Source organism: Danio rerio, chromosome 10 (assembly GCF_049306965.1).
Source record: "Danio rerio strain Tuebingen ecotype United States chromosome 10, GRCz12tu, whole genome shotgun sequence".
NCBI classification, from domain to species: domain Eukaryota; kingdom Metazoa; phylum Chordata; class Actinopteri; order Cypriniformes; family Danionidae; genus Danio; species Danio rerio.
In genome coordinates, this window is record NC_133185.1 from 31,764,299 (window position 1) to 31,783,877 (window position 19,579).

General features: G+C 34.9%; 2 protein-coding genes across 9 annotated transcripts in view; both read left to right on the top strand.

Annotated features, from left to right (window-relative positions):
- LOC101883296 (solute carrier family 35 member F4) overlaps positions 1 to 11,121 on the top strand; it is a 53,988-nt gene extending 42,867 nt beyond the window's left edge. For 3 of the 8 annotated variants that reach the window (XM_073914847.1, XM_073914848.1, XM_073914846.1), the window contains 7 exons: positions 1,461 to 1,624; positions 1,707 to 2,019; positions 5,118 to 5,334; positions 7,115 to 7,240; positions 8,090 to 8,282; positions 10,156 to 10,245; positions 10,363 to 11,121. In XM_073914847.1, coding sequence (XP_073770948.1) covers positions 1,552 to 1,624; positions 1,707 to 2,019; positions 5,118 to 5,334; positions 7,115 to 7,240; positions 8,090 to 8,282; positions 10,156 to 10,245; positions 10,363 to 10,607 — 1,257 coding nt within the window. In that variant the 5' untranslated portion in view covers positions 1,461 to 1,551 and the 3' untranslated portion in view covers positions 10,608 to 11,121. Of the gene's footprint in view, positions 1 to 113; positions 359 to 1,437; positions 1,625 to 1,706; positions 2,020 to 5,117; positions 5,335 to 7,114; positions 7,241 to 8,089; positions 8,283 to 10,155; positions 10,246 to 10,362 lie in introns of those variants that run through there. The other 5 variants (XM_021479359.3, XM_021479358.3, XM_073914850.1 and 2 more) reach the window with 5 other exon arrangements.
- Positions 11,122 to 12,300: 1,179 nt separating this feature from the next.
- On the top strand, positions 12,301 to 17,241 carry znrd2 (zinc ribbon domain containing 2). The gene is given in 4 exon segments (NM_001006010.1): positions 12,301 to 12,385; positions 14,034 to 14,185; positions 16,444 to 16,528; positions 16,601 to 17,241. Coding segments are annotated over 4 exon segments (705 nt in total). The 5' UTR covers positions 12,301 to 12,369; the 3' UTR covers positions 17,053 to 17,241.
- The last annotated feature ends 2,338 nt before the right edge of the window (positions 17,242 to 19,579 follow it).

Sequence of the window (19,579 nt, forward strand, 5' to 3'; positions counted from 1 at the left end):
TAAAAAGTGGAAGCTTTTAATGTAGCCTGTATGATCTGTCATATTGAAGTGTCATTTAGACGTTTTTTACGGACAATTTAATAAATTCAAATGTAGCATTAATATGAATAAGTGAGATGAACGTAAATCAGTTTTTAATATAAAAATTAAATGTTTGGAAATTGCTATGATGCTTTTCCATGAGTGAGTCTTTCATTTAACTGATTCATTCAGACAGTTTATTCAGAACGAAGCAAGCGTACACATGAATGACTCGTTCGATTTGTTCAAATACACCATTGAATCAGTAGGTAAGCAAACACCGCTGGATCAGCAAATGCGGAGCTATGGTCGTGGTTAGCATGGGACTATTTTCAAGGTAAAAGGATCAACATTGATCATATTGTGTGTAAAATCAAAGTCACTTAATATTAATTACTTTGGATTAATTAATTACGTTTGGAGTCGGACTCTTATGCTGTATTCATTGTTCTGAAAACGGCGACACGGTGGATCAGTGGTTAGAACTGTCACCTCACAGCAAGGAAGTCGCTGGTTCGAGTCCCGGCTGGGTCAGCTGGCATTTCTATGTGGAGTTTGCATGTTCTTTGGGTGCTCCGGCTTCCCCCACAACCCAAAGACATGCGGTATAGGCGAAGTGAATAAACTGGCCGTAGTGTATGTGTGTGAATGAGTGTGTATTGATGTTTCCCTGTTATGGGTTGCAGCTCGAAGGGCATCCGCTCTGTAAAACATATGCTGGATAAGTTGGCGGTTTATTCCGCCGTGGTGACCCCGGGTGAATAAAGGGACTAAGACGAAGGAAAATTAATGAATGAATGTTCTGAAAACAGCACTCTAGTCTTGTCATGTTGCTTAAGGCTATATATATATTTATTATATCGTATATGTTATGGATGTAATACCTGTATTTTGAAATGCATTGGATGTGTTCTGTGAGTTTATTTGTGCAATTGCAATGTTTTGTTAAGATTTTTTACACCCGAATTCAATTTTTGGCAATTTCTTGTTTACAGTTTGGTGCTTCAATCTCTTTCTATTACAACAATTTACCATTACAAGCAACAACAAAAAAAGTATTTCCTACATTACCCATAGTTTAAACAAGTATTTATAGTACATTCAATTTCCCATATGAAATTGAACAAATAGATAAATAACAGTGTTTTTGACCACAATTTTACTACAAAAACATTGTTAAACTATGGTTAAGCAAAATCATAATGGATGTGGTAACCATGTTTTGTTCTGTTTTTTGAGTGAAACAATGATTAATTTTAGTAAAGTTGGCAAGTTAAAGTCACACACACTTCAATGTTGACTCCTACTGCGGACAATTCAACCTGCCCAAGTGCCTACTGGAGTGTTTTACGTGTCAATAAGCTTTTAAACCATAGCTTTTTAATTACAGGTGGGTCTGTAGTAATCTGCTCTTAGTGTGTGTGTGTGTTTACTTAAAGCATATTACTGACATGAGTGAAGAGCTCATCGAGAGAGGCTTAAAACCCTGACCTGAAGGTTTGTGGTGTTTTTAAGACACCACAACAAGCAATGAACAAACTTTCAGCCAAGATCTCTCCTTCCTCTGGACCGGTACCTGTCGCACTTCACCTGCCCACACCAAGTAAAGATTTAAATATTGCTTATTTGTAAATTGTATTGAAGCAGAAAAGTTTCTTTAAATGTCTTGCATTTCTTCGTCTTAGCAAGCGAGAAGGATCCCCTGGAACAGACTTTAGTTCAGGACGAATCTGATGCCGAAAAACCATCTAAACGCTGCTGCGCTCGATGTCCATTTCGAGCTGTACGACGGGTGATGTGTGGGCTCATTTTGGGGTCTTGTCTGGCCGTTTCCTGGGCCTGGGGAACTCATAGCGCTAAAGAGACTCTGATAAGACATCCAACACCGTTCTTCATCATCTGGTTCTGTAGCATCTGGAACGTCCTCTTTTTCCCAGTCTACTATCTGTGCCATCTTCTCACAGAGAAACAGAAGAGGTTGCCAACAACCGAGTTCAGGTTAGAAAATGTTAAACTGTTTATAACATAAAGGTTCTTCATTGGCTCCATTAAGAACCTTTAATATTCATGGAATTTCGCCATTATACTTCATTACTTTAAAGTTTCTTTACAGAGGAAAAAAGTTCCTTAGATTTTTAAATGTGTACACTAAGGTCGTGTGTCCTTTGTTGTAATTTGCACGTCATCTGATAGCAACCGAAAATAGTCCCCAGCTAGAAAACCAGGTTACAGTGCTGTGTAATATTATTTTCTGTTGGTCTTAGTAGACAGTTTAATTACAGAAGAGTCAAGTGTTAAACAGGAAAATTATCAAAAGTCTTTTTCAAATAGTTTGAGAAATATGCTAATGGTCTAATCCGACTCAATGCTTTATGCTAAGCTAAGCTAAAAGTGCTCCTGCCAGATCCGGAAATCAGCTGAATGGAATTAAAAATGGTCAAACGCGTTTCCTCAGATCATTAAATGTGTACACTAAGGCCTTGTGTTCTTTGCTGTAATTTGGACGTCATCTGACAGGATCTGAAAAAAAGTCCCACCCCAGCTAGAAAACTAGGTAACAGTGCTGTGTAATACTATTTTTGTTGGTCTTCTTAGTACACAATGTAACTACAGAAGAATCAAGCTTTAAACATAAAAATTATCAAAATTATCAAAATTATCTTTTTTTTTTCTTTTTTTTTTTTTATATTTTTTAAGAAATATGCTAATGGTCTAATCCAATTCAATGATTTATGCTAAGCTAAAAGTGCTCCTGCCAGATCTGAAAAGTGGCTAAATGAAATCAAAAATGGTAAAAGGACTTGTGTCCATTGTTTTTATCTGGACATGTCGTCTGTTGAAAACATGAAAACTCAAAAACCAGCAATATTTATGCTTAGACTTCCCCATTGTTTGTTGTACTAGAAGAATGTGAGTGTTGGTCCCACCGCTCCTCCACATTGGACAACTGGGTAAAACAGAGCCTCACATAAACAGATCTTCAGACAAATTCAAACTTACTGCGTTCATTGGCCAAAGATCAACAAAAGAGGCCGTCTGACCAATGTAAAGCAACCAATCACAGTTCTGATAAAGGGCAATCCTAATTAATGCTCATTTTAAACACAGCTTTCCTCGTTGATTAGGTGATTTAATGTCATAATGTCTTCATCTACTTTTTTATGTGCATGTTAAGATGTGAAGTGATGATACTGTTCTTTTGAACATGGAAAGAAAATAGTGCTTCATTCACTGATGTTCAGTGCATAACTTTGACTAACTTTGAATAAACCATGGCAATTGGCTTTGTTTTCAGCCACATTGTTAAAGGACACAATGCAAATGTCTCTCAGAAATCCTGTACAATTCAACTGATTACATGATGACTTCAAAATATCTGTTCTATTTTGTGTGCCACATTAAAAAAAAAAAAAAAAAACTTTTAATTATTGTTAACTGAAAGTTTTTTGAATAAACAAAATGGTTCTTATACTGGTTTGCACCAAAAACATTTTATTACAATCTTTATTTTTACAGTCTTTAGGACTTGTACTTTACAGTGCGTGTTTGCAAGTCCAAAACCCCCAGCTGAACATTATTGCATATAATTCTTATTTTAACTTAATGTTCTGAAAGCTGTTTAGTGCAAGCAGCTTTCAGCCTCTAATCCTCACAGCTTCTAGTACAGCTTAACAAATGACCACTTTTCATTAATGAATCTATTCATGGCCAACAGCCCATTATCAGAGCAAAGTCATCGCTGAAGCTGGCCAGAAATTGTGGGTATAATAGCAAAACCTTTGGTAATATCAGCTGAGGAAGACTGCAGCTTTATTATTAATTGCACTGCCTTGCTGCTGACGAAGCTGTATTTGGTATAAAGCACATAAGGTTTAGGCCTTTCTATTTATAAAGTACTAAACCTGCATACATTCACCTTTACCAGTGAATGGTCTGTGGATATCAGTCTATTGCAGAATATTCACGAGCAAATAGGCACACTCTTTTTATTGACCTGAATATTGCTCACAATATGTTAATATGTTGCAATATATATAATTTTTTCAATTCATTTATTCATTTATTTTCGGCTTTGTCCCTTTATTAATCTGGGGTCACCACAGCGGAATGTACCCCCAACTTAGCCAGCATATGTTTTACACAGCGGATGCCCTTCCAGCTGCAACCCATCACTGGGAAACACATGTCTTTGGGCTTGTGGGGAAAACTGGAGTCCCCTGGAGGAAACCCACGCCAACAGAGGGAGAACCCAGCCTAGGCTCGAACTTGCAACATGAAGAAACGAATGTGCTACCCACTGCGCTACCCTGCAATTTTTTACAATGAGGAGTAATTTTATAACTCTCCTACCATTTCCGATTCTGGTGGGAGCGCTTTTAGCTTAGCTTAGCATAAATCATTGAATCGGATTAGACCATTAGCATCTCGCTCAAATAATTTAAAAAAATTGTTTTGATAATTTTCCTAATTAAAGCTGTTTTCTTGGTTGATATGGCTAGAAAAAAACTCTACTCACATTGGCGTAATAATTAAGTGACTTTGCTGCCGTACGCATGCAGCATCTGAAAATAGTCCCCAGCTAGAAAAACTAGGTTACAATGCACTGTAATATTATTTTTAATAATATTAATTATTGTTGGTCTTTCTGCACAATGTAACTACAGAAGAGTCAAGATTTAAACAGGAAAATGATCAAACCTCTTTTTAAAATTTGCTAATGGTCTAATGCGGTTCAATGATTTATGCTAAGCTAAGCTAAAAGTGATAATGCCAGACCCGGAGATCAGCTGAATGGAATCAAACATGGTAAAACTCAACTGTTTAACTCTAGGTAACTTAAATTTACAAAAAAGGAGAGTGTTCCTTTAAAGAAAGTTCTTAAATCAGAATTTTCTAAATAAAAAAATAAAAAACATTCATATTATTCGGCTCTCAAAACCTCATATTTTCAGAAATAACATTGCAGTGACGACTTGCTCCATACCTATAATCGTTGCTGAATCTATTAAGTGACAAGAAGTGTTTTGTAAGCATTGTTTGAAACATTTAATGGCATTGCGTGTCATGATATTTACCACTTTATCCTCCTTTGGCAGAAAGTGCAGTGTGTTCCTGGGTGAGGAGTTGACTGTGCGGTTTGTTCTGAAAGGAGCAGCTCCATTCTCGCTGCTATGGGGTTTATCTGGATATCTGTACTTGCTGGCGCTCTGCCGCATCTCCAAAGTGGACGTAAGTGCCGTCCTCTGCTGCTGCCAGGCTTTTACTTTCCTCCTTTCATGGATCGGACTCAAAGACCGCTTTATGGGTGTGAGGGTGAGGAGGAGAATAGTGTTTTGTGTTTAATGTTTTATTATTGCCGTGTTGTTAAGTCTGCTGATGTTAGGGGGCTTTCCCCCACCAACTGTGGTGTGCGTTATGAAAAACCTGACATAAGTTTGGCCAAGTTGCATACATTAACGATCACATTATGTCATGTCTACTTGTTTGGCGTTCAGCATTCAGCCAAGGGGTAATCAGTCTTGCTTTAGATCTAAATTAGAACAATCAACCTCTTTGTAACTGACTTTAAAAATATATAAGCTGTGTTTTATTGTGGGTTCTTAAGTAACCTTGCATCCTTGTGTTCTTGTTTAATGCCATCCTCAACAGCCAGAGCTAATACTCAAGACTGCAAGAGCAGAGGATGTATGGAATGCAGATTTTAAAGCAGTACTTGTTTAAAGTCCCAGAAGTCAATGTGGTTAATAACAGTTGAGGGAAGTGCAGCAGTTTATACTCACTATTACTTACAGTTCACTGTTATAGCTTAACTTTTTTATCTTCTTAGATGGTGAAATTAAACATTGCCATGAAAATTTTAATAAAAGCATAAACACATGGATAAGTGGTTAAGTGCTGAAATACATATTTAAATCAGTTTTATTTGTAATGTGCAAAGTATCTTTATAGGGGGTTTTGTGCATATTTATACAACAGTTCTGTCTGGTTCTCGAATCTGATTTAATATCAGCACCCGAACAGCCTCTTTACCCTTTGTGTATTACTCCGCCCACATACAGCCAGCAAAAAGCAGACACTACAGATCTAAAGTTTAAAAGATGCACGCTCAGCTGTTTAACTGTCAGCTTATGATTTGAATCCAACGCGGAAGGAAGTAGTTCCTCATACAAAAGGGTTTTTGAGACTCTCCATGTTTGATTTTGTTTTTATATACACAATTATATTTTATATACACAATTATGGGGGGACCTTCCACCAGTGCTGATATACAGCCATATCGCACTGCTACGAGTGTGATATTGCTCACATATATATATATATATATATATATATATATATATATATATATATATATATATATATATATATATATATATATATATATATATATATATATGAGAGCAATATCACTCGAGTACCAGTGCGATTTGGCTGTATATCGGCACTGGTGGGAGGAGTGCCTTAGTGCCCCCACCAGTGCCGATATACAGCCATATCGCACTGCTATGAGTGTGATATTGCGTTTATACAACAGTTTGACGGCATAATTGTGTATATAAAAACAAAATCAAACATGGAAAGTCTCAAAAACCCTTTTGTATGAGGAACTAGTTTCTTTGGATTTAAATCATAAGCTGACAGTAAAACAGCTGAGCAAGTATTTTTTAAACTTTAGATCTGTAGTGTCTGCTTTTTGCTGGCTGTATGTGGGCGGAGTAATACACAAAGAGTAAAGAGGCTGTACAGGTGCTGATATTACTGAAATATATATCACGCCTATTAGCCAATCAGATTCGAGAACCAAACAGAACTGTTGTATATATATATATATATATATATATATATATATATATATATATATATGTATATGTATGCAGTGCCTATAGAAATGTATAATACTCTGCTTTCAAAAGTTGCCTCTTCTCACTTGAAGGGTCATCTAATCTAGATTGCTTTTATTAAAATGGCAATAACAATTGTGCAATAATCTGTTGAACTTCTTGTTTGCCATTTTGATTAGCATTTCATTTTCCCCCTGTTTTGTTTGACTCCGTAATTAACGCTTGCAGTTTTATTTGTGGTCTTTATTTAGATAGTGGCTGTCATCCTGTCCATCACTGGGATTGTTATGTTGGCCTACGGGGACGGATTTCATAGTGACTCAATCACAGGAGTGGCACTGGGAGTTGGTTCGGCCTCAACTTTAGCTTTATTCAAGGTCAGCTAATTCATCCCAGTGATAGTGAATTTCTTTACCAATAATGTCTGTTGAGTAACATTCAGTGATTTATTTTTCTTTGGAGCCTTGCACATAAGATACATGAAATATATGGGCAGGATATAATAATTTGTTCCCTTAACTGACTATATTGTAAAGGTGATTGATCAAACTCTCCAGGAATTTGCGATTGTGTGTTTGCTGAATTTAGACTTTTATATAATTTATGAATCTGTCATCATATGTGTAGCCTTCTCTCTCTCTTTCTCTAACAAACACACACAGACACACAAACACACACATAAGTGTGCAATGCTCTGCATGATTTAGCATCAAATAGCCATTAGGCAACATGGCAAGCATTTATTTTCAAAAAATTGGTTCTTTTTCAAAGATGATACAGCAGTCTTTAACTCTAGATTCTCTCTGTTTCTCTCAGTGTTACATTTTTTACAGCAAAAAAATATAAAGAAATGCCGCAAAATTTGAGAAAACCCACCTCATTTTAGTCTTTAAAATCTATAATTTGTTGGCAAAATACAGGAGGTACTTATTTACTAATTCATTAACTGATTAATCAAGTGAACAAAAACGCGTTAAGTACTTATTAATCAAAATCACATGATATACAGTTGTGCCAGTAGGTGGCAACAAGTGACATTTTATATTACGAAGGAGCTACTTAATTATTAGGTAAGCGTAATCATTGTGAGGGAAACTTACTAACCCCCTACAAATATCCAATTTGTATTTAAAGGCAGTCGTTTTAAAGCTTTGTATATATAAATGTTTTATATGAATGTAACTTTCTAGAGGTTTTCAGTAAATGTGGATGGCTTTATGTTTCAGGTGCTTTTCAGAAAGTGCGTAGGGGAAGTGCAGCCAGGTCCTGCCAGCGTGTTGTTGTCCTGCGTGGGTCTGTGCAGCTTTGTCCTGCACTCGTGGGTGTGTGTGTTGCTTTATTTCACACACGTGGAATACTGGCCTCCCTCTCAGCATATCCCCTGGGACAAACTCTGCGTCATGGCTTCTCTACTGCTGGGTATTTATTTTATGCTTTACACTATTTTATTTATTTTATGCTTTACACTATGCTTTAAATTACAATGAAATATGTATTTAAATTGTATTCATTACAGCCGGATCAATACTGGTAATTCTCAAATTATATTTTCTATATACTAAACAATAATATTTAGCCCTTATTGATTAAAAACTTGAGAAATTAAAAAAAATTATGCAACATATACATACAGTTGAAGACAGAATTATTAGCCCTCCTGAATTATTAAACTTTTTTTAACACATTTCTCAACATAATAGTTTTAAAAACTCATTTTTAATAACTGATTTATTTTATCTTTGCCATGATGACAGTAAATAATATTTTACTAGATATTTTTCAAGATACTAGATTTCAGCTTAAAGTGACATAAAGTGAAGTTTGTTTCTCACCGCTGCCACTGACTTGCTTGGTTGGGACTCATAGAGCTGTGCATCGATGGATTTGCTCTTCAGTCTTTGGACTTTCAGCATTGAAAATTAAACCACACTGAACTGAACTAAACTGAACTTCAACTCTGAAAACTGGACTGACAGTTTTAATTTACTTGAACTTCTATGTTAAGCTGCTTATACACAATCTACATTGGAAAAGCGCTATAGAAATAAACATGAATTGAATTAAATTGAACAGTAATTTTTTAGAGTAATTAGGCAAGTCATTGTCTAACAGTGGTTTGTTTTGTAGAGAATCGAAAAAGTATTCCTTAAGAGGGGTAATAATATCAACAGGGTGTCTGCGGGGTCTTAAAAAGCAAAAGTGTAGGCCTTAAAAAGTATTTAATTCACTGAAATTTTGTGTTGTAGGTCTTAAAACATTTTTAACAGGTCTTAATTTTCCTCTGTCCAAGTAAAGCTACCCAATAAGTCCAACATCCATCTAATCACCAATAATATAATATAAGTTTTATTATTGCATAGAGATACAATCGACAACAGAAATTTTTACAGCAAATTGTCAAAATGTAATTCTCTAATCAGGGAAAGAAACCTAAAAACAATTATTACATTCCACATGATAATAACAGAGCTATATGTCCCTTTACATGATTTTCCAGTTACACAAAAACTATGTACAAAAGTAAGGGGAAGCAGACGTAATATTCATAAACAGGCAAGGAATAGGCAAGGTTTTATATAGCCGAAAATTATTGGGTTGAATAGAAGTTATACTCAATCCATTCAGACAAATAGCCACAAATATATATTTTTGATCATTCATGTAATTGTGTCCGTAATAAATAAACTATTAACAATGGTTAAACTTGTCTTTTAAAAATAAATAACAATAAAAAAATAAAAAGTATGTACAACTAGAGTTTTCTTGTTTTGACAAATTCAAATAAGCAACAACAACCAGACCATTACAAAAAAAAACTTTAGTGTTTAGCCCTGTATAAGTCTAAAAATTTCATTCAAAACGGTCTTAAAAGGGTCTTAAAAAGTCTTAAATTTGACTTGTTGAAACCTGCAGAAAGCCTGTATTAACCTTAAATGTTTTTTAAGAAATTAAAAACTGTTTTTATTATAGCCGAAATAACAAAAGTCTTTCTCCAGTAGAAAAAAAATGTTCAAGGAAATATTGTAAAAACTGTAAAAGTTCTTGCTCTGTTAAATATAATTTGGGAAATGTTTGAAGAAGAAAAAATTCACTGGAGGGTGAATAATTTTGACTTTAACTATACATTTATGTGCAGTTTTTGATTGGCACTGAGTGTTAAACAATAGTATACAATAAAATCATTTACCTCTATATAACTCTATGCTTTATTAATGTTATTTGTCATCATTTGTAGTGATCAGATTTTTAGTTGTTCTCTTTAACAAACTTTGTCTTTATGTTTTTATTTAAGTTTTCAATCTGCTGGTAAATCTGGGAGAAATGTTTACGTACCCCAGTTTAATTTCCCTGGGAATTCTCTTGACAATCCCAGCAAGTGCAGGTATTTTTCATGGAAATAAATTGACAAGTAAACATTTTAATTATCTTGCTAAACACAAAGAGAACATCATTTATTGTCTGATAATTGAATATAGCGCTTTCTTCTCTTTCTCATAAGCTGTGGATGGCTTAGTGACGTTAACTCTGCAGATCAGCCATGTGCGAGCAGCGGCCGCCGGCATCATCTCAGCTGGATATCTGATGCTGCAGCTTCCAGAAAACTGGGATGAGAGCACTTTCCGCTGGCTCAGCGCACTGTGGCGTGGAAACTGGCGAGAGGACAGTATTGTTGGAGAGGAATCTATGGTGGACACTGCTGGGACTTTACGAACAAAAGCCAAACCAGCCGTAGTGACTCTCTAGCTGAGCCTTAAAAATGCAGGATTTTTTTGGCTTCATTAAATCCTTGAAGAAAACAAAGACTTTTCAATGTTCTTTGGATTTTAACCTGTCCTTCTAAGATATGAATGGTTTATTTAGGAACTGTTCCTAGTATGTTTTTAATGGTTTTACCATATTTGAATACTTTGTTGAAACCTACATGAGTGCTGGTGACTTATAAAATATTTTTAAATATTTTTTTTTTATAAAATCTGTAGGAATGAAGTTTTAATATTATCCAATTTCTGAGTACTGGGTTGTGGCTGGAAGGGCATCTGCTGCGTAAAACACACTGGAATAGTTGACAGTTCATTCCGCTGTGGCGACCCCTGATAAATACAGGGATTAAGCCGAAGGAAAGTGAATGAAGGAACATTATCAGTTTTGAAGTCTCCAACCTTAATCCCTCTAGTGCTGTTCAAATTTGCATGAACGTTTGTGCTAATACCTTTGAAACTGTAAGAACTAATAAAAATGTAATTATTGTCTCCTCTAATTTCTTGGCTTCAAAGCATAGTTCACCTAAAAATGAGAAGTCTGTCATCATTTACTCTCCCTTCACTTGTTTAAACCTGTTTAATATGAGAAATTGCAATGATTTGTGTAGTAAGACACTATGGAATTTGCTTGCTGTGGAAGTCAATGGCTACGGGTTTTTAGTTTTCTTCAAAATTACTTATTTTGTTGTCAAGAAACTCAGAAAGGTTTATAACCACTTGAGGATAAGTAAATACTAAATAGTGAGGACAATTAGATTTTTGCAACGAATTAAGAAAAGTTATCATTCGTCATATGTTTTCAGTCATTTTGTATTTTTCCATTAATAAACCCTCTTCTGTGGGCTCATAAGGTAGTGAAGTGTCCATCATGTGCGAACTTCTTAGTATTCTCATCTGTCAACTGGTTTGGGTGTAATACTATAGCACACATACCGTTTTTCACATACGGTAATATAGCTGACAAAGCTAATGCTATTTGTCCACAACTGTTGTGTGTTAACCATAACCAGTGATGATTTGCACAGTTTGAGCCCTGATGAAAATCCCAAACTTTACTTTTTCTCACCATAAGACTGTGTGAACTACACATTTCCAAACCATGCTGGCAACACCAACACCTGAGGCTGTATCTTTGCAAGACTGACAACGCCACACTACACTAGTTTGGTAACAGCATCACCTATTGGTCAAAGTAAACTATGAAATCAAAGTGATTTTCTTTATTCACATTAACTATGTATTAATTAGGCTAATATTAACCTGATGCAGTGATGGTAATGTTTAAAAATAAATTATAGAGTTGTGCAGAAGGAGTGATTTTATTGTTTAGGAGCCTTTTGAATTTTTTTCAAAATCCACTTTCATTATAAAATGTTATTTTCTGCATTGTTAAGACCCCAGATGTCTAGGGCTAGAGAGAGGCGTAACTGCATATTATCAGTTAAACAAATCAAGCAGGTAGTTAGAATATTTAGTTGACTGGAAACCAAGAGATAGTGAAGAACATTCTTTATTTTCCAGCATAAACTATGTATTTTTTTATGTGTCTAAATCCAGATTTTTTTTTCCGAACGAAACAAATAATCCTGAGATTTTCAGAATGAAGGGGAAAAAACTGAGCAATAGGACCTACATTCAGCTCGCTAGATGGCGCCAGTCAGTTTTCATAGCACCTTCCACATTTCACCGCTGAAGTTTCGAGCAGGAAACGTTATCTGTGTTGTGAGGCGGCTGATGAAGAAAGCATGGCCCTTAACGCAGGTAAAATGTCAATAAACTCACATTTAGACAAATCTCTTGTTAAACTCCCCAATTTAGTACCGAAATAACCCTTAATCACTAACCTCCAGTCGTGCTATAGTAACGTTAGTACACGTGCAGCTGCGCTAAAATAACATCATGTTACGTTAGCAGGTTAGCCCCTCACTGTCTGCATTTCTGTACTGGCATGTGGCTTTTATTTCATTTAAAATATCGAGCTTTCTCTGTGTCTTTGCCTATTATTGACTCGTAAAGTTCCACGTACAGGAATCGCACGGGTGCTGAAAATACTTTAAATGCTGGAATTTTACTCTTGTGTTTCAAGGTTTAAAATGTACTTAGATTATGGATAAAGTACTTTAAAATGCGATTGTTCCTTTCATAATAATTTATCTTACTAAGCTGGTAATAATAGTATGAATAAATTAATTATAATAAAGATATGTAAATGGATGACAGCATAACTAAATGTTGGGGTTGGATCAAACCTGCTATCACATATTTTCCTTTTATTAAAGCTAAAAAAATAAAATTAAAAACGAAATTTTTCACATAGTATATTAATTATACTATAATTTACTGTACTATACTCTAGAATAGCTTCTGATATAATGTGATGAAGTGTTTTTTTTTTTTTTTTGCATATAGCACAAATTTAATTAACAACTACAGAACAGAGCACAAATAATAATCAAATCAATAAGATTATAATATAAATAAATACAACTTTAAACAGAATAGACACACAAACACATTCAAAAAAGAACTACCTGGTCGTCTATTAATTAAAATGTTTTCAATAAACTGAACTTCCTAATTTTGATTTTACCAACTTTAAAGCTTTACAGTATAACCAAAATTCCTTTTGGAAAACCCAAAACAGTGGTTTTGTTTTCAGGCACTTGCATTTATGAACATAAAATTTCTCCAAAATTAGAATATTGTTCAATACAACTTGAATATTAATATCTTCCCCTAATAAACCAAAGATAATATCATTTTTAGAAAATTGGGAGGACATCTTGAGAGAAACTTTTAACCACTCAAATGAATTTGTCTAGAAGGTTCTGCTGTATAAACAGTCAAAAATAAATATACAGTCTCTGCAGATGGTTAAATATCATTGAATATTTTAAAGTGTACTTCTTTAGCTTTGAGGAGGTATGGGGAAGGAAAGGAACATATTCCCTAATTCGATAATAGAGCTTATTATCTGAATACACTCTGAATAAAATCTTCTCCATTCATCAGCAAATAAGGTACGTCATTTTTATTGGGGGCCACAGTACTAACCATTATTACAAATGCCTTCAGAATAGATTTCAATACCCTATTGAATTGCTTATGATCACATTCAAAGTTATATTTTTCACAAAAATTTCCAGTAACTCAGAACCTCACCCTCTTTGTTTAATAGATGGACACTCAACCAAATACCTCTCTCCCACCAATCTTTATAGAAAGGATTTTTTTCTAAATATAATTAATGTGATGAGGTGTGCAGACGTATGTAAATATGTAATTTTCCACACTTTATAAAGTACTGAAAAAGTTTTAAAACACCTGGAAAGTGCTTAAGTGGGTGTGTGAATTAAATGAGCATTCGTCCATAAACAAGAGCATTCTGTGTGTGTTTTCCTGAATCCAGATGATGAAGACTTTGAATGGGAGCCTCCCTCTGAAGCAGAGATGAAGGTGATTCAGGCTCGCCGGGAGCGGCAGGATAAGATCAGCAAGCTGATGGGAGACTATCTGCTGAAGGGGTACAAGATGCTGGGCGAGTGCTGTGAGCTGTGCGGGGTGAGAGAAAACACCATACACTCATAGGAGACTCCAATCAAATCTGTGTTTTATTTAGTGCAATACAAGCTAGAGCCTTAATTTAATTATTAAATATGCAGTGAGGTACTGTGTTGTTAAGTTGTAGCCATGTTTGAATATTAAAACTTGCGATAATGACAAAAGATGACGTGCAATATTTTCAGTTCAGAATGTCTGAAAGTTTAATAATGTTTTTAATTAGTTTAGTTTATTTATTTACAAAGCGTAATAAAAAAAAAATTTTTAAGTTGTTGACCATTGTGCTGTACAAACCTAAAAGCAAATGATCAAAAATAGACAGCAACAAGTAAAACAACATAGAATACATCCAACATACCACACAGCATCATAGATACATAACAAGCGACCAGATAGGTACAATAGGATTAATTTTCTCCCAATTTAAAAGCTATTTCAAGGAGGTGTAGTTTAAGTTTCCCTCTGAACAAAGATTCAATAGAAACTTTTCTAATGGACGAAGGTAGCCTGTTCCACACTTTAGGACTTACTACAGAGAAAGCTCAATCTTCTTTTTTTATTCAATTTGGATCTGGGAACTACTAGCATTTTCTGGTTCGATGACCTTAAACATATGGCAGATATTTGAACTAATAAGATTAGAGAGATAAGTCAGAGCCTGGCCTTTTAATACCTTAAAAACAGACATTAAAATTTTAAACTCAATTCTAGGTCACAATTTAGGAAACACGGGATAGGAGTAATGTGTTCAAACCTGCGTGTACCAGTAAGAAGCCTTTTAAAAAGCCTTTCACTTTGGCTGATAATCTCAGCTGAAAAAAACCAAGATTTAACTACTGCATCTACCTGTGTGTCAAATAAGAGGACAGAATCTAGGATAAAACTTTGATTTCTTAAAGATGGTTTAATGCAGTCTGCAAAATTGATTCATTTGATTCAGCTTTCCCGAGCCAGCAGTTGGGATGCATTTTAACTTGATCAAAATTGAGAGCTTTGAGACTTTTATAAAGTTTACAGTTGCAAATAAACACTGTACTCTGTTTATTCATCATGAAGCTATAAAATACAATGTGTTTCATGGATGTCCGAAAATAACTGAACAAAAAAATGAAAATAACTGAACGAAAATAACCTGTTTTTAATAATCCCGTCACATTTCCACTTTGTTTCTTTTTAAAGGCACTGAATAAATGCATGTTCGCCTCTTTTGAATGATGAATCAACATTTTACAAACCTGCCTCAATATTGCTGGGCGATATGGTAAAAATACAATATCAATTAATTATTTTCCACATTAAACAATAATGATATACATGTGTATATATATATATTTTGATTTCAGTTGTTATTGCTTCTGGATTTAAGAGTATCCCAACAATGACTAAAGCCCCAAAAATAAGAGGGTACATTAAATAGCATAACCTGGACGTAAATTTGGTGCATCCCTAATATCAACACAATGGCTAATCAGCACTGCTTAAAAACACGCTCAACTGTTAACGGGAAGTGTGCGTTTTCAGTATCAATTGGTACCTGATTGGCTCTTAGATTATATAGAGTAAAAAAGTAAAAGTAAAAAAAGTCATTGTTATTGACAAAAATGTTATCGCCATACGATATAATATCGTTTATGCCTTAACATTATAATGTTTACCTTGTTTTAAGACTGAAGTCTTAATGGCCCACATCTAGTATTTTTGCATTTATCTGCAGTGCCTTTCTGTAATTCAGCTGTTTTGCTTTTGTATTTTTACAAGGTCTCGTCTGACAACAATTTTTTTTTGAGTATCCAACATCTATAAATCAATCAATTTTAGAAAAAAAGACATTTAAATGAAAAATTACAATGATTTTCATGTTTAATCAGTAAAAAATACTGTTACTTTTAGTTAAAACTATGCAGTAAGGCAATATCTAATGGTACACAAACAACAAAAATAGTATTAAATATTGAATATTTACGGAATATTGAGTAGAGGCGGGGCTCTCTTTTTGCACAACATTTTTTCATAGGAAACTAACAGTAAGGGGGGGCGTGGCTAAAAATATTGTGACTGAAGCTGTCAAACTGACATCAACAGAGCCGGACCGCCACTCCAAAAGCAGATGCAGACTACCAAAGCAAAAATCATTAGCATGGATTCATTGTTCACCTAAAGAATAACAAAATAATCATTGTACATTTTTTCTCACAGACTTTAATTGTTATTACTTATTACAGTGTTTAAAGCAAAACAAAACTTCCATCTATTTGCAGACGATTCTGCTGCAAGATAAGCAGAAGAAAAATTACTGTGTTGCTTGTCAAGAGCTGGACTCCGATGTTGACAAGGACAACCCAGGTACATTCAAATCCTCTTCCTTAAACATAAATTCTTGCTCATCACCATTAAATTATCCAACTTCTCTTTCAGCTTTAAATGCTCAAGCAGCCTTGTCACAGGTACGAGAGCGCCAGCTTGCCACTCAGCCTGTTCCCGAATCTAACGGAGCCTCCTCCAGTGAACCCCCTCTCTCCATCACTGGCCAGCCCAGGCCGGAGCACTGTGAGGGGGCTGCGTCTGGACTCAGAGGCCCCCCTCCAACTGTACAGCCAACCCCTCTTTCCATCCCCACCCCTGCCTCCAACTTCTTGCCGCCATCCAACCCGCCTGTCCAGACGACACCTCCTGTAGGGTCTTCGGGCAGCTCACTCCATCACCACCCAGCCCTGTCCAGTGCAGAAGAGGCTGTGCTTCACAAGCTCAGATGGGCCACGCAGGAGCTCCAGCACGCCGCATCAGTGGAGGCCAGCATTCAGCTCTGCAATCTGATCCGAGGCTGTGCCGAGTCCCTGAGGAGCCTGAAAGAACTGCAGCTCTCATAAGACTGAACTACAGACAGGGCTGTAACAACACACACACACACACACACACATGTAAGGAAATATGAAAGGCACTAATATATATATAGTAACATACTCAAGCAGATTGTTTGGGGTTGTGTTTATGTTGGTTCTAAAGCAGCTGAGTATGTGACTGTGTTGTGTGTTGAAATACATCGCTTGAGCTGCAAAGGATGCTTTCTTTGTCCTTGTTTTTTGTGTGTGTGTTTGCATCATGCTAAAAGTGCAAAGAGCTTTCTTTGTGATTTTTGTAAATTTATAATTGTTTAAAAACTTTGAGAAATGTTGAAAAACATTTTATGAAAGCGCCAACTTGACCTTTATGGCAATTAAGGCTGGGCCGATAAACGATTTTATATCCATTCGCGATAAATTAGTCAATAACAACATTACGCTCTGGACTTTTTTACTCTATAGTGAGCCAATCATACAGCAGAAATGTGCAACAATGGGAATCTAAAAGTGTGTTTATATTAGAGATGTACCTAATTTTCAGCCACCGAAAATTTATCGGCTGAAAGTATGTAATGCCATTTAATGGACCCTCTAATTTTTGTGGCTCCAGTTATTGTTGGGGACCACTTAAATCTGGAAGCATTAACAACTTACAGTTGAAGTCAGAATTGTTAACCCCCTGGATTATTAGATCCCCTGTTTATTTTTTTCCCTTATTTTGTTTAACGGAGTGATCTTTTTCAACACATATCTAAACATAATAGTTTTAATAACTCATCTGTAATAACTGATTTATTTTATCTTTGCTATGATGACAGTAAAATATATTGGAATATATATATTAAGACACTTCTATACAGCTTCAAGGCTTTACTAGGTTAATTAGGCAAGTTATTGTTTAATGATGTTTTATTCTGTAGACAAGCCAAAAATATATATAGCTTCAAGGGGCTAATTTGACCTAAAAAAATTTTTTATTAAAAACTCCTTTCATTCTCAACGAAATAATACAAGTAAGACTTTTCCAGAAGAAAAAATATTATCAGACACACTGTGAAAATCTCTTTGCTTTGTTAAACATCATTGTGGAACATAAAAAATAATAATAATAATTCAAAGGGGGCTAATAATTCTGACTTCCACTATATATGGAAATATATATTGTTATCATTCCATATGGATAATAATTATCAAGATTGCATTTTTGCCATATATCGCCCAGCCCTAGTGGCATTGTTAAAAAGTGCAGTTATTCAAAATAAGTGTTATTTTTAAATTTTTAAGTTTTTGTGTTTAAATCGAAAACTGTAAGGGGTTGCTTGTGCTTTATCACTTTCAGGGTTTCTCAAATGATGCTTCTTTCTAAAAACAATGCGAATTTAAAATATTTTGCTTTTCACCTTTTTAAAGTTCTGTTTTCCTGTGCAGTTTTCAGTTCTATATTTTTTTTTCTATCAACTATTGCGCTTTTCTGTCTATAGTACAGAGCTTACGTTTTTTTTTCACTGTCTTTTTGCATTGTGTCTATTTCCAACATCTTGCGTTTTTGTTTTCCACTGCTATGCTTTTTGTAATTTTTCTAATGTCGCACTAATATGAAAAGTTTTTCTTAAATTAGGTGATTTTAGAATTTTGTCTTGCTTTTTAGCACTGCCCTGAATCTTGAATTTTTGCGTTCCACTTCACTGCTTTTCCATTGATTTGTTTTTTCATTGACCATTGCACTTGCATTTTAAGCATGAGCATCACATACTTAGAATGCTGTGTCACCTTAAAAGTAAATAAAAAAGTGTTTCTAAGTGTTATTTATTCCACTGGCCTACATCTTTTTTTTCTTTTTTATGAAACGCTGCATCAAGTTCATTTAAAGTTGTTTTATATATTGCACTGGCCTTCATCTTGCTTGCACATCCTACTGCACTTCTTTTCCATCAAACGTAGTGCTCAGGTTCATTTCTAGGCTTTGTATTTTTTTCTTTTCATTCTGTTGTCTTGAGTTTTTAACTCCCTTCCTGTTTTGGTTCTTTTTATGCATGAGATGAATGATTTGCTGTTATTGTAGCTGCTTTTACAGCATCTTGCATATGACACAACATTCCGGAAATGCAGAACTCAAAACAAGTTTAACTTGGTTATTAATGTTCTAAATATAATGTTACCAAAGTTATTTTGTTTTATACACTTCCCTGCATCTAGCAATTTTTGCTTTCTAGTACACAGCTTTTGCACTCATTTTGGTATATGTTTGCAAATGAAAGTTTAATATGGCACTGAAGTTTAAGTTCAGATTCTGACATCTCTAGTGCCTTTTTTCTCCATTTTTAATTGTTTATTTTACTCTTGTGTCTTAAATTTTCGACCTAAACAGCTTGTCTGTGACCGGCCCGAAGAGGTTATTTTTTGTGTTGCGGTATAAAAAGATATATTGAGATACTTTGTTATTGAAAATGTGAGATGCAGTCAGTAGAATGTGTTGCTGCTTTTCCATTTTATTGCATAATTATAAAATTGCCTCATTGCTCTCCCTCATGTGGTTTTAAACTTTTATGATTTA